Source organism: Electrophorus electricus, chromosome 1 (assembly GCF_013358815.1).
Source record: "Electrophorus electricus isolate fEleEle1 chromosome 1, fEleEle1.pri, whole genome shotgun sequence".
Taxonomy (NCBI): Eukaryota; Metazoa; Chordata; class Actinopteri; order Gymnotiformes; family Gymnotidae; genus Electrophorus; species Electrophorus electricus.
Genome location: NC_049535.1, coordinates 29,395,250 through 29,408,855, shown reverse-complemented (window position 1 = coordinate 29,408,855; position 13,606 = coordinate 29,395,250). Strand labels below are relative to the sequence as shown.

The following is a 13,606-nucleotide window of genomic DNA, read 5'->3' as shown; positions in this document are numbered from 1 at the left end:
TGCACAGTGACTATGCAAAGTATAAATTGTGTATGTGTTCATTCATATTTATGCAAATTCTTGCTTCAATGTGATTTTTCTAGTATTATAAGCTTAGGCTCTCTCAGGATGATTTTGCAACATCAGGGAATTACTGATTTTCATTTGACTGGAATGGTTTTTCTTAATATCATAGCCATGTTTATAGGAAAGGTAAAATGTGTGTGAGCATTTTCTGCTGTGTATTTTGTTTGTTTTTGAGGAGTTTTCCCAATATCATGTGTAATGTCCAGTGATTCTTACAGACGTTTGTTTCAAAATAGCACACACACACACACACACACACACACACACACACACACACACACACACACACACACACACACACACACACACACACCAAATATGGATGAAGCAGCCCTGCCCTGAGGGGGCGGGAAAGATAAGAACCGACAAACTCGCGCAAGTCTGCTTAACCGTTCAGTATAGGCTAATCAAGTCAGCACGGTTAGCACGCGCTCAGCGTTTGATATTGATAAGCCTCCATGGAAAAGACTAAAAGACTCACCAATTTATGTCGATTCCCGCAAGACCAACGCAAGAACATGGACAGAAGAGAGATCGTTATGCATTACGCAAGGAGTAATTTGTAATGAAATTCATAAAACGTATATGCGTGGTTAACGGAGTGGAGCTGAAGTTTAGGATTTCGCAGTGAACAAGAGACAACATCACCATCAAGAAGACATTAAACTAAAAACTTTATTTTAAATTATGGTAGCACAAACTGTCTGCACATTTTTTCTCTTTTTTGGCATAGACTCAGGACAATTATTCATGCTTTACTGTGTCATCTGAAGTTTCTGGATTTTAATATGATAATTCCCAATCCATGCCCTGTGGTAGTGATAGCTACACTACGTAGGTTTGAGTTTTAAAGGAATTTCACACCTGTGAGACTTACATTTAGTGTTCAATTTTAAAACTAGTCACTGTAATCAACAAATTATCTTCAAAGGGACTTTAAATGGACCGCTTTCTCATCAGAAAAGAGACTCATTCGGCCGTCGAGGGCAATTTGAGTGTTTACTTACAGAGTGGAATTTCGAGCCTGCATCGCTGACTTCCACAGAGCGATTAATTACTGGCTATTTGCTCGTGAGCCGCTGTCCCCCAACCCGAGTGCTGAGAAGAGAGCGACTCGTGCGTCTCTAAATGCACGTGTCTCTCGCGGAGGTTCGCGGCAGGGCAGCAAGATGAGTTTGAGGGTTTGGCAGCTCGCGGTGCTGGCGGCGTGTCTGCGGCTTGGCAGCGCGGAGGTAAGATTCAGTGAATTTCACATTTTAACCCACTTAAGTCTGTAATATTTTACGATCATGCAGACAAAGAGAATTGTTATGGTTCTCGTGTTTTCACATTTCAAAATGGTCAGAAGTTAATTTAGTTGGTTTCAGTGTTGGTTTGAGAGGGATACGATCCGAATATTTATCATGCTTCTGGTTTCGTAGTATGCATTGTTAGATACCACCGTTAAAAACAACCATTAAGCAGACTTCAGTAGGTTATTCGCATAGGTGTAACACCAGCAGACGTTAATCACAGCAACTGTTGTGTGGCCTGAGATCTTAATTCGTCAACATAGTGCCACATGAAAAGCGCTGTTGCGTGTGTGAGTGAATGTGTGTGTGAGCGTGTTTATCTACTGCGAGCATACTGACCAATCTCAGACATTCCAGAGGAGTGTTCTGTAAGTGTTTTAATGAATGTAGACATTCAGATGATCCAATGAGTGATTATTTTTGGTCAAAATAATGCAGGTGAGTCTTTATGAATATTAATATTTTGTATCCACCTGCCTAAGAGGAAAACACCATGAAGGTTATTACAATGGCAGGAAAATCATGTGCAAGTGTTGTTAATTTAATTTAATTTTAATATTAAGAGCCTTGCGATGGCTTTTAGTTTGACATATAGAAGTAATGTCTGGTTTGGATTGTAATGTAGGGGAGTGAGCGTTGTAACTGGAGGAGCACTACAAATGGAGGAGATAGGGAGTGAGAGGGAGTACATGGTGTGGTTATAGATCTAGACAGCTTGCTTTCTTTTCAGTCCTCAAGGCAGAACTGATGGCTCCAAGGAATGAATATTTTGTTACTTCTCTAACTTAAGTGCTTCTTCACTTTTAGCTGCACCTTTAGAAAATTCTCAGTGATTTGTTGAGAAAACTGCTAAGAGCTTTAAAAAATATATAGTTTTGTGTTACCAAAATTAACACTTAAGATCAGCCAGAGATAGGTTATGTGTATACTTGTATCAGCAAATCTACATATCATTATTAACATGTGGTCTGCATTCGCATGCTTTTCTCCACTGCCATTTTATTGAGTATTTGGTCTGCTCATAACATTCATATTCATACCATTCATACTTAGCATTCAGCCTGTGTACAGTAAGAGGAATTGCTAAATATCTCTTCCTAGTAACAATACCAAACATCACATGTACATGTGTGAGAAAGTGTATATGTGTCTGGTGTGTGTAATGTGTCTCATTGTTTTTCTTTTTTCTTTTCTTTTTTGGAGTGTCTGTGCATGTTCACGCAGTGAAAGTGTTCTTATAAGTATGTGTGTATGCAGGAGCTTGGAAATGTTTATGTCTTGTGTGTGTGTTGTTCTCCAACAGTTACATGTTTATTTATTTTTTTTCTACTCAGACACAAATTATCTTGGTGTGTATTCCATAAAGAACACAGGGCAGCCACCCTTGTCAGTAACTCTTTGTACCTTAATATTCAAAACTGATTAGCATCGATTAGTGTGGTTTGCGTATGGAGCTTGAGAAAGCTTTTGAACAGCTTTGAGACATATCAGTAGCACCCCTGAAGACAAGGCTTACAGCCTCATTTTTATAGCCAAAAGTCACCAGCAGCATCTGTCAGAGTGCTGAAGTGGGACCAGGCATCAGGGGGTTTAAACAGCTATTGTTTCAAGGAGAAATAACAATTTTATGAGCCTTCAAGATCATTGTAATGGAATGAAAATGAGTTCAGAAAGAAATGTCACACAGTACTATTGTTATTTGGCTTGGTATATGGGTTTTTTTTTATTATTATTGTTTATACTTTCTAAATGATTGTTTCAGAAAAGTTCAAGCAACTTCGTTAGAATTAGATTTCAACCATCTTCACAGTTACTTTATTACTCTCTCTTCCTCTCTGTCTATCTTTCACTCTTCATACCCATCTCTCACTGATATCCCATCTTGCATTCATCTTTCCATCCCCCACTCCCTCCCTGCCCCCTTTCCTGTCCTGTGTCCCTGGTAAGTGCTGCCATATGAGGGAGAGCAGTGGTCAGCCAGTGGCCTCTGTCTGGACACTACACTCTATGAACAGAGCCCTTGTGCTGCTGCAAGCATAACAGCTATTGTGAGACAAACCAGCTTCCTCCCCAATCTACACACACACACGCACACACACAAATTCACACAGGCAGAGAAGAGTACCACAAATACACAGGCACTGAAGATGAGTCTAAGGCTTTAGAGAATGCTTCAGTTAATGTGTTCACTAATAATGAGCTCTGTGTGTCTCTCTCAGAGGGATCCTCTCCCTGTAGCTCTGGCTGAGCTAGTGAAGAGTGGCTCTGTCTCCTCTGCAGAAGATCTGGAGCTGCTGCTGCTCTCTGACTCCGTAGGTAAATCTGCTGCCTTCAAACTCACCATGTCTTAGTGGAGTCCCACATCTCACATCAGATCACATTTGACTGGTTACACCATACCGCTTCAGATGATTCTGCTTAAACATATTTTAAGTTTAAGAAGAAAAATTAGGTTCAGAGATGATGTATTTCAGTGATTTCAAAAACAAACTACAGTTTTTATGTCACGGAACACTCGCCTCCCATGAGGCACGTGGTTTGGCCAGCTACGTGCAGTGGGAGGACCTTCGTTTGTGGCCAGACCTGCACACACCTGCACCTCGTTTCATCTATGGGTATTTAAACCCACGTCAGGGTGTGCAGCGTCGTTGGTCATTGTTGACGTAACGTGTTAATGTGGTGTGTTATTGTCAATGGTGATGTTAAACGTTATATTCCTTATTGTTAGATGTATACGTGTTAACCGTTTCTTATTTGTATTAATCGTTGTGATTCTTTGAGTGCTGTTAATGTTCTATGTTAAATGTTAATACATGTACGTCCCAGACATTGGAGTCTGTGCGTCCTGCCCCTCGCCCTGCGGCACTCGGGCCACCCTTTGTTACAATTTAATTAAGAACAGTATTAAGAATGCTATCTGTATATTATGGGATAACATTCAATGAGTTATTTGCAGCTTGTAGTTTTGTCAAAAAAAAATAATACATTATGTGAGTTAATTTGCCCTGTTTCTGAACATTAGCAGACAACCTTTCAGCTCTCTATCCAGTAATCAACTGCCCTCAGCCTGCTGACATCAGTTACATTTACCTGACACTTTTTATCCAAAACAACTTGCAATTATGACTGAGTACAGTTTGAGCAATTGAGCGTTAAGGGCCTTACTCAGGGGCCCAACAGTGGCAACTTGGCAGTCATGGGGCTTGAAACAGGAACCATCCTGTTACAAGTCAAGTACTTTAATCACTGAGCTACCACTGCCCTTAGTTATCTAGAAACTATTTAAAATATTACCTTCCTACACGAAATAAATTAAAAGGTGGTTTCTATTCAGTTACCTGACAATCGCAATTACAATAGATTAAGTAAGTTTTTACAGTCTGGCTTTCTGTCTTTTCATAGCAAAAAACCAGCAGTTCTTAAAGTACTTAATGATTATAGAGTGAATTAAGTTACAGGTAAATTATCTCTACTGGTTATTTTAGATTTTAGCTGTGCTTTTGATATAGATAACTACAAGATGCTACTTTATCAGCTACAAAACTGTGTTGGCTTCTCTGGCTCAGTTCTAAATGGCTTCCAAACATACCTGAATATCTGTGAATATGTAGCGTTTGTAAATTGCACATTCATGTGTCATGCTGTTTCTTGAGTTCCTCAAGGTTTGGAACATTCTATCCCCTGCCTATATATATACATACATATATATATATATATATATATATATATATATATATATACACACACACACACACACACACACCCCCCCACCCCCCCACATATATATATATATATATATATATATATATATATATATATATATATATATATATATATATATATATATATATATATATATATATACATATACACACACACACACACACACACACACACACACACACGCTGCTATACACATACTTCCACAAGTATGCAAATGATGCATAGCGGTATATGTCTTTACCTGCTGGCCTTCAAAGGTTTATCACCTTATTTTCTTGAGAACATCAAATCCTGGATGTGTGATAGTGTTCTGCATCTAAGCAAAAGCAAAACTCTTTTCTTGTTAAAGGAAATGGCAAACTAAGAAACGTTACACAGTGAAAATCTTGCTTTTGCATAAACTTGTCTGGACTACTGTACTGTCTTCTTTCTGGTCTGTCATCTCCAAGATCTCCAGCTTGCAGAGAGTGCTGTGGTAAGACTACTGAGATGCACCAGAATGAGGGAGCATAGAAACCTGTGTCTTTCAGAATTGATTATATGATCCTCTTAATGATCATCATGTGCCTGCATAGTTTCTTCCTACTGTGTCACAGTGAATTGATCATTAGGTTATGTTTCTGCAGGAGTGTTTAGTTCTCTCAGCAGTAAAATGTCACACACACTACCTAACTAAAGACAGGGCAGGTAGTTCCTGTCTTACAATGGCTCTAAGCTCTAATACCCTACCTAGTGGCCTGAGGGCTCTTGACAATCTAGGCACATTTAAGGAGGGTTACTTATATAGATTAGCCTTTAATTAATTTTACTTAATTCTGCACTTTATTTCCCAGTATTTTATCATTTATTTTATCTTAATGTTTTCCATTTCATTTGTACTGTTCTTTCCATTATATTTTTTTCTGTTTTATCTCAGTGTCGTCAATTTAATTTTATTCCTATTGTATGCTTTGCAAAGCACTTTGTAAACATTGTTTAAAAGTGCTTTCAAAGATTTTTCAGGCTTTTTTTAATTATTAATAATAGTTTGTTTTTGTTATTTTGTTAATCCAGACATCCCAAAGTACAAACCCCAAAAAACAATTTGACATGTCCTGGGTTGTTTTCTTTATTGAACTATCACATTTCTTCTCACACTCTCACTCTCACTGTGCTTACTGCATCGCACATTGTTTCAACCCCTTCTTACAGGCTTGTGTCTCTCAGAGCTGCATTTACATCTCATGTCCATGTACTTCCAGCACTTTGGTTTAGACCTGAGGTTTATCTATTTACAGTTCTGGCTATTATTACTGCATGTTTTGCCTAAGTTGCTGTATACAGGTCTGTATGTATATTGTTGTTGTGGCATAACATGATTTAAATTGTGTTTCTTTAATAGATTTATGATATGTCCTGTGTGTTTACTTGGCTACCTCAATCTCTCTCTGTATGATGCTGTATTTTCCAAACGCCTTTTCAAGGCTCTGGCTTTCCGGTGTTTATTTACAAGAAAGGACAAGGGCCATACTCCCACTCTCTCTCTCTCTCTCTCTCTCTCTCTGTCTCTCTGTCTCTCTCTCTCTCTCTCTCTCTGTCTCTTTCTCTATCTCACACACACACACACACGAACACATAAACAGACTGCAAGAATAAATATGATGCTGCTTTTTCAGTGGCACACATGACCTCCTAACAGTAAGTGTAGACTGCTGCTAACTGACATCATCAGTACCTTAAGTTGGAAGTTAATTTCTTATTACAGATGTTGATCCAGAAAGCTACCATGGCAACAGCACCAACAATCGACTGCCAAGGAGTCTTCTGGGTGAGTTTACGGCATCTCATCATTATTTTTAGCATATACTTTTTTCTTAGTTGCTGCTGTGATCTCTCTCTCTCTCTTTCTCTCTCTTTCTCTCTTTCTCTCTCTCCTTCTTTCAGCTTGTGTTTAAGATTTTTCAGAACCACAGAAATGATGACTTTGTGGCCCAAATCCTCAGCTGTCTTTGAAACCCATTTTAGTCTAATGTGAAGAGAAAAGCCATATTACAGCAAATGTACTTGACCACTGGCTCTGAGCACTTGTGTATATACCAGTGTTTGTGTGACTGGTCTTCGGCTCTCTGCCAACAGTCACTCCATAAAAAATTAAGCATCATTACTTATTTTCCTGAGTCAGTGAATCAGCCTGTCAGTCACTGAGCTGGGGGTGCATTGAAGCCGCTGTATCCAATCAGCATCCCCCTCGAGGACATGAACCTTCACTGCAGAGAAAAATGTGGAGCATTTGCACAGCAAGGCAGTTTGTTACTGTCAGTGCAGAGCAGGCTCTGTCTGAAGTCACAGCCACACCTGTTCTGAACCCCACAGTGTATCATCCATCCTGCAACTATTCCAAACCCTACAATGACTCATTTGTTCCACATGTATTCCAAACCCCATGGTAAATCATTTGTTCCACACCTATTGCAAACCCAATGCCCCCTCATTTGTACTGCACCTATTCTGAAACCCATGGTGAATTACATTTATCTAACACTTTTTTTTATCCTAAGCAACTTACAATTATGAGTGAGTACAACTTGAACAATTGAGGGTTAAGGGCCTTGCTCAGGAGCCCAGCAATGGCAATTTGCAAGGGCTTGAACTAGCAACCTTCTAATTACAAGTCAAGTACCTTAACCATTGAGCTACCACCACCCTTGATGATTATAATGTTGAAATATTCTTGATTACAGTTTTAGTCAAGAAATCTGCCACAAATGCACCTCTTACCAATGATTCATACTCCAGCCTTTCTTCGTAATCCCTTTGGTAATCAAACTTTTGATGTAGGAGCTATCGTTAGTGGTTGCCATTGATTGTCATATTTAATATAGAATAATGCTAGCATGTAATTATAGTAGCTCTTATCATACTCATTTGCTATTTTAGTTATACTCTCTATATATATAATCTGTAAATTAATAGATTTGCATTTCATTTGCTGTCATGAGTAGGTGCTAACCTTTGAGAGCCATAAGTGCAGACAATAGCTAATAAAGGCACTAACAATCTTGTAATAGACTAGCAGTTGGTATTACTGTTATTTGTTCATATTTTGTGATGGCTATGTGTATTGTGGTTTCTGTAGCTTGGGTCTTTCTAACATCTCTGGTTTCTGTCCTGTAGATGCCCAGCCAGCACAGCAGGCCTTGTGTAAGGTGAGGACGGAGGTCATGGAGGTCACCCGCTCTATGCTGGATCGCAGCAATGCTCACTTCCTGTTATGGCCGCCATGTGTAGAGGTGCAGAGATGCTCGGGCTGCTGCAACACAAAGAACCTGAAGTGTGTGCCTGTACTCACTCACACACGTTACCTACAGGTACACACACACACACACACACATACACACACACACACTGATATACACGCACACAAACACACATGCGCACATTTATGTGGTCAAACCCAAACTCACATATATTCAGTTTCACACATAACACTTGCAGAGATGTTGCAGCAGGTTTGTTTATAGCTTTGTTAAGGCAAACCCTCAGTAATCTCCTACTCTTCCTCAGGTGATGAAGATCCAGTATGCCAACAAGCGGCCAGTTTATGACAAAGCTGTGGTGTCCATCAGCGATCACGTGGAGTGCCGCTGTCAGCCTGCACCGCGTCCTACTCCTCGCAAGAAGTCTCCTGCACACAAGCAGGAAGTAAAACATCGTACAGGTAAACTTCGTTACAAAGATGAGCTGCACCACCAGGATGAGCTCAAACACAACCAGAGGCTCCGGCTGGAGGACCTGCTCAGTCACAGCTGGCCACCCAGGGAGAAGCTCACCGCCTTAGTAATGTCCACCGGCTTTCTCCCTTCAGATGCTCATGAGCTTGATCCTGGAAATGAAGACTGGAGTCATAACAAGACAGAACATCCGTGGAGCACAGGTCATTACCATGGAGATGGGAAGAAGTATAATGGCAGCTCCAGTAGTACAAGACGAGGGTCTTCTGAGAAACTGACCATTCCCCTGCCCAATCACACAGAGAGAGAAAAGCCAGAGGCAGGTTTAACACTCCACAATGTTACGAGGCCAGGAGAGACACAAAGAGAGAAAGAGCAATTGCATAAGGACAATGTAGAAGTAGTGAAAACTATAATGTTTAACCACAGGCTGATGAATCAAACATATAAAAGGGGGATAAACCGCACTGAAATGAACAGTGAGTCTAGTTCGCAAGCACAGACTGATCAGAACCTGAAGCACAATGACCCTCCTGCAAGGCCGACCAGTCAGACATACAGGCCTGCTCCTTGCCCCAAAGACGGGACCAATCAAAAGCTGCAAGGAAATGAGGCTCCAGAGACAGAGAAGACACAGGAGGAGAAAGAAGGGAGGCAGAGTAACTCCGCCCTGCTGAAGGAGAAGGAGGCGCTAGAGGAGGAGAAAGAGGAGCTGCTTGTGCTGCATAAACTCCTCGATGAAGAAAAGCAAAAGCATCTCCTAAAAACACAACTCAGTGACCAAGAGAAGCAGACAGAGCACCAGCCACAGCATAAACACCATCACACCTATACGACCACACAACAAACAGGTAAGAGCCACCACCCTATTGCTCTTTAAAACGGCTGCTCTTTAAAGTTGTTGGTGTTGCTCTTTAAAGCCTTCCATATTTATATCCATAGAAACCACATCTGCACTGGCAAAAGTGTCCCCACCCCACCCACCCGCCCGCACACACCCCCGACCGCCCCCTCGACCGCCCTCTCGTCCCTCCAAGAAACGGAGGAAACAACGCAACCGCATCAGCAAGGCCGCCATGAGGGCAATGCTTATGTAGTGTGCAATGGTGAGATAGATAATAGACACACACACACCACATCAATGGGACAAGCCATTATGAACATAATCATATCAATAAAGTTATTATTATTACTGATGGGTTTTGGTGATGACAATTCCAGTGATAACAATTCTCTCTCTCTCTCTCTCATACAGATGTGTAAGATGCCATGATGGTGCAGGCATTGGCACGTTCCTGAATATTGCCATTATTCATGTGTTTATATCCATGGACGTCCACACACAGTAGTACTAATCCTCATCTAACAACCATGTTCTTGGGAGAACATTTGATGGACATTTGGGAGTTGAGCTACATTTCCACCCTTTTTCCCATGACATAACCATGAGTTTATGGAGAAGGATGTATAAAAATGAAAGTGTGCTGTGGATTGGGACAGACATGGTGGCAGTGTGCACCTCATTATAACCTGGGGCAACAACCTCTGTCTCTGTCCTGTACCTGGCATGCTAGGAAATATGTAGTACATATTGGACATGAGAAAAAGGTCTAGAAGCTTTCTGCAATGGAAAAGACTGGACTAGAATCATTCAAGAATGGGATTGACTGGTCTGAAACCCCTCTGGATTAAAAAGAGTGATCTGTAATCTTTAAGGAATTGAAAAGACTGGTATAGACGCTATCTGGAATGAAGATACAAGTCTTGAAATTCTTTGCAAAGGCAAAGACCTCTTGATGCTTCATGGAATGACAAGACTGGTCTAGAAACCAAGAAAAAGATACAGGAGCAGCTCACATGAATACATATTATGCTCTAGTGTATTTCACGAGTGCAAAGCTTAATAACATAGCTGTTGTACTGTGCTGTAACCTGGTTTCTCAAGTAACTGATCACTGGAGCCTTGACTAGTGTGGCTGGTATGCCATTATGTGTTTCATCAGGGTGTGGCCAGCATCACCTCATCCAGGTGTGAGCTAAACATAGATCACTGGCATTAATTAAAGAAGAGCATTTTCATTCATCCTTTTCATTCAGTCATGAAAAAGAGACTGGCAGAGTCTAAGACCATGCAGCAGATTCCAGAATTTCATTTACCAACACAGAGTGAAACAATCAAAATATATGTAGTATTTGCATTATTTGTTAATGTCGAGGTTCTTAACTCATGCAATATTGAAGTTCCAACCACTTAATAGATACTTATATATTATGTAACCAAAAACACAATACTTTTGCTTTATTTTTCTATTTAAATTTTATATTATTTAATTTGACTGTTAACACTGGAAATTCATAAAAGTCAGATAAAGGGATTGCAATTTTATTTTATTAATCCAGACTTCTTTAAATATGAAGGTGCTACCTTATGATAAGAAAACAGCTTTACCGTTATTTATTCTCTTTGGATATCTTCATAATTAGTTTCCATTCCTAATTTCATTTATTTGGACCTCTGCACTCTGTTAAATGTGTGTAGAGGATGTCGTTTTGTCTCCAGAACACCTCTGCACATGTCACCTAAGGAGGCTGTGTGTGCATAGGACTGTCACAAAGGAAAATAAAACACTAAACTAACCTGGTTGACATAACCTACAGTTTTAAAATTGACCATTTGCTTTTTATGCTGCCATACTTGGTAACTGTTATTATAAAATAATGCAAGGCAACCAGACTGCAAAACAAACATCAGAAATAGTGGAAGTATTTGATTTTTTTATTTAATTTTAAAAACATACTTCCTGCAACTCCTTGCTCAGTAAGTGCCTTTGTCTTTGCACATAATTATGTTAGATATAGGACACTGGTTACCAAAGACCAATGAAAATAGTCCCAGTTTGTCCTACTGTGGTCTGTTTGTGCGTATGTATGTGTGTAAGTGTGTGCATGTGTGCTGTGTTTTTTCTGTTTACTTTGTGTAGAGTGGCTTACCGTTCATTCAGTCAAAAATAAATTTGACTTTTTCTTGTTCTGTAGTTGAAATGTTTTTCCCCATTATACTTAAATATGGTTAATACACAATCCACCACTGCATGAAGAATATTCACATACACACATTCACATACAGTCTTTTTTTTTTTTTCCTTCTTCATGTTGAGTTTTCCTGATCTGTGGTCCAGGCTCCCGCCCGTCTTTTCCCAGTCCCCAGGACCTAGTTTAGCACATCACCAGAGCATGAGGGTGTATTACAAGCTTTCTGTCCCTCTCCTCCTCAGCCCAGCCAGCCTGATTAAAACAAACACAGACACTCTACGTGTAGTTCACCCCCTGCTTTCAAAAGTACCTTCAGGCTTGTGTAGTTTAGCTAGGGGAGGGAGACCAGATTAACATACTGTAACATCTAGGGTTTCCTAACTATATTAAATAGCCCAAGATTAGTTTCAATTAGACTTGCAAAAATGGCTTTAGAAAATATAAGATGACTCATTATCCAAGTTGCTTGAGCCTAAATTGATAGCAAGATGTTTTTTTAAAGTGATATACAGTATAAATGCACTTTTTTTTTTTGAGAAAAATAACTCAGCAAGGAAAATCTCACATGTACATAGTGATGGAACTACACCCTCTAATGGGTTACTGTCTACTGGACCACTTTGGAATCAAATTGTTCTTTTGGATAAAATCTTTTGGATAGGTAGGCCCAATATTGTACATAGCACTAGCATAATAGGTTTTCTCTCTTAAATTGTTATCCAAGAATAATTTTCATGCTCATATCTTCTTAGTGGAAGCAATGTTTAAAAGAAAAACTTGGTTTGTTTGTATTATGTCTATATGTGTGGATGGTTGCAAGGGGTGTTCTGACTTGTGTTTGCCCACCCACTCTGGTGTAGCCAGACCTGACATACTCCCCTACATAATATCAGACTCCTCAATGTGATATCAGCATCGTGTGTGTTGGATTAATGGTGCCCTGCATTCCGTAGTGTAGCCAAATGCCAGACATTAGTGAGGCGTTAATAGCAGAACAACACGACATTCCCTGCTGGAAACAAGGACTTCTCTGGGTTTTCTTGGTTTAATGTTGCACTCTACCTTTAACTTTTTTTAAAAAAAACTGTGCTCCAGTGGATTTTTCAGCTTTTTGATGTTAAAATTTGGAGGTTTCAATACTAGTGAATCAATGTTAAGTTTTAATGCAATGCAGTTTGATGTAAAAGGAGATTGCCAGGCTACTAAGTTTAAAGCAACCTCTTTACTAAACAGAATTATAACCCATCCAAGAACTGCTTACATTTCTTTGGCTGTACATTGTTTTATGCACTCAATATCTATGTATTGGGGATTTGAACCTATCCCTCTGCTATCCTGCTGTCTGTGAGTAGTACTTAATCAGGGTAAGTATATGTGAACTCTATGCCACCCATTCTTTTGTCTTCTGCTGAGACAACCCTGGGCACTGATGCATGACCTTAGGTTAACGCCTTAGTCCTGGGCTCAGATCATTGTCTGAACAGGAAGAACAAGTTGCAAAGTGCTTCATACAAGCACACTAGCAGAGGTGAACTGAGGTCTGGTTTACATTTACTGTTATTTTTTTTACTTCTTTTAGGATGATATATATATATATATATATATATATATATATATATATATATATATATATATATATATATATATATATATATATATATATATATACATAGAGAGAGAGAGAGAGAGAGAGAGAGAGAATGTGTTCATGTTCATCAGAGGATCAGTGTAAGCAGAAAATTAACATCAAATTTTTTGTCTTTGTTTTACTTTGGCAAGAGT

The 13,606-nt window shown here is 39.6% G+C and overlaps 1 protein-coding gene across 3 annotated transcripts; it reads left to right on the top strand.

Annotated features, from left to right (window-relative positions):
* The first annotated feature begins 468 nt into the window (after window positions 1-468).
* pdgfbb (platelet-derived growth factor beta polypeptide b) lies at window positions 469-11,826 on the top strand. Of its 3 annotated transcripts, XM_026997924.2 has the most exons (8): window positions 469-1,298; window positions 3,578-3,674; window positions 6,826-6,888; window positions 8,235-8,428; window positions 8,625-8,778; window positions 8,926-9,642; window positions 9,734-9,897; window positions 10,047-11,826. In XM_026997924.2, exons 1-7 carry the CDS (start codon window positions 1,236-1,238, stop codon window positions 9,886-9,888), a joined length of 1,443 nt encoding a protein of 480 aa, XP_026853725.2. In that variant the 5' UTR covers window positions 469-1,235; the 3' UTR covers window positions 9,889-9,897; window positions 10,047-11,826. The 3 variants fall into 3 exon arrangements, with proteins under 3 accessions (XP_026853725.2, XP_035385174.1, XP_035385181.1); XM_035529281.1 differs by having other exon boundaries at window positions 8,625-9,642; XM_035529288.1 differs by lacking the exon at window positions 469-1,298 and having other exon boundaries at window positions 3,594-3,670; window positions 8,625-9,642.
* The last annotated feature ends 1,780 nt before the right edge of the window (window positions 11,827-13,606 follow it).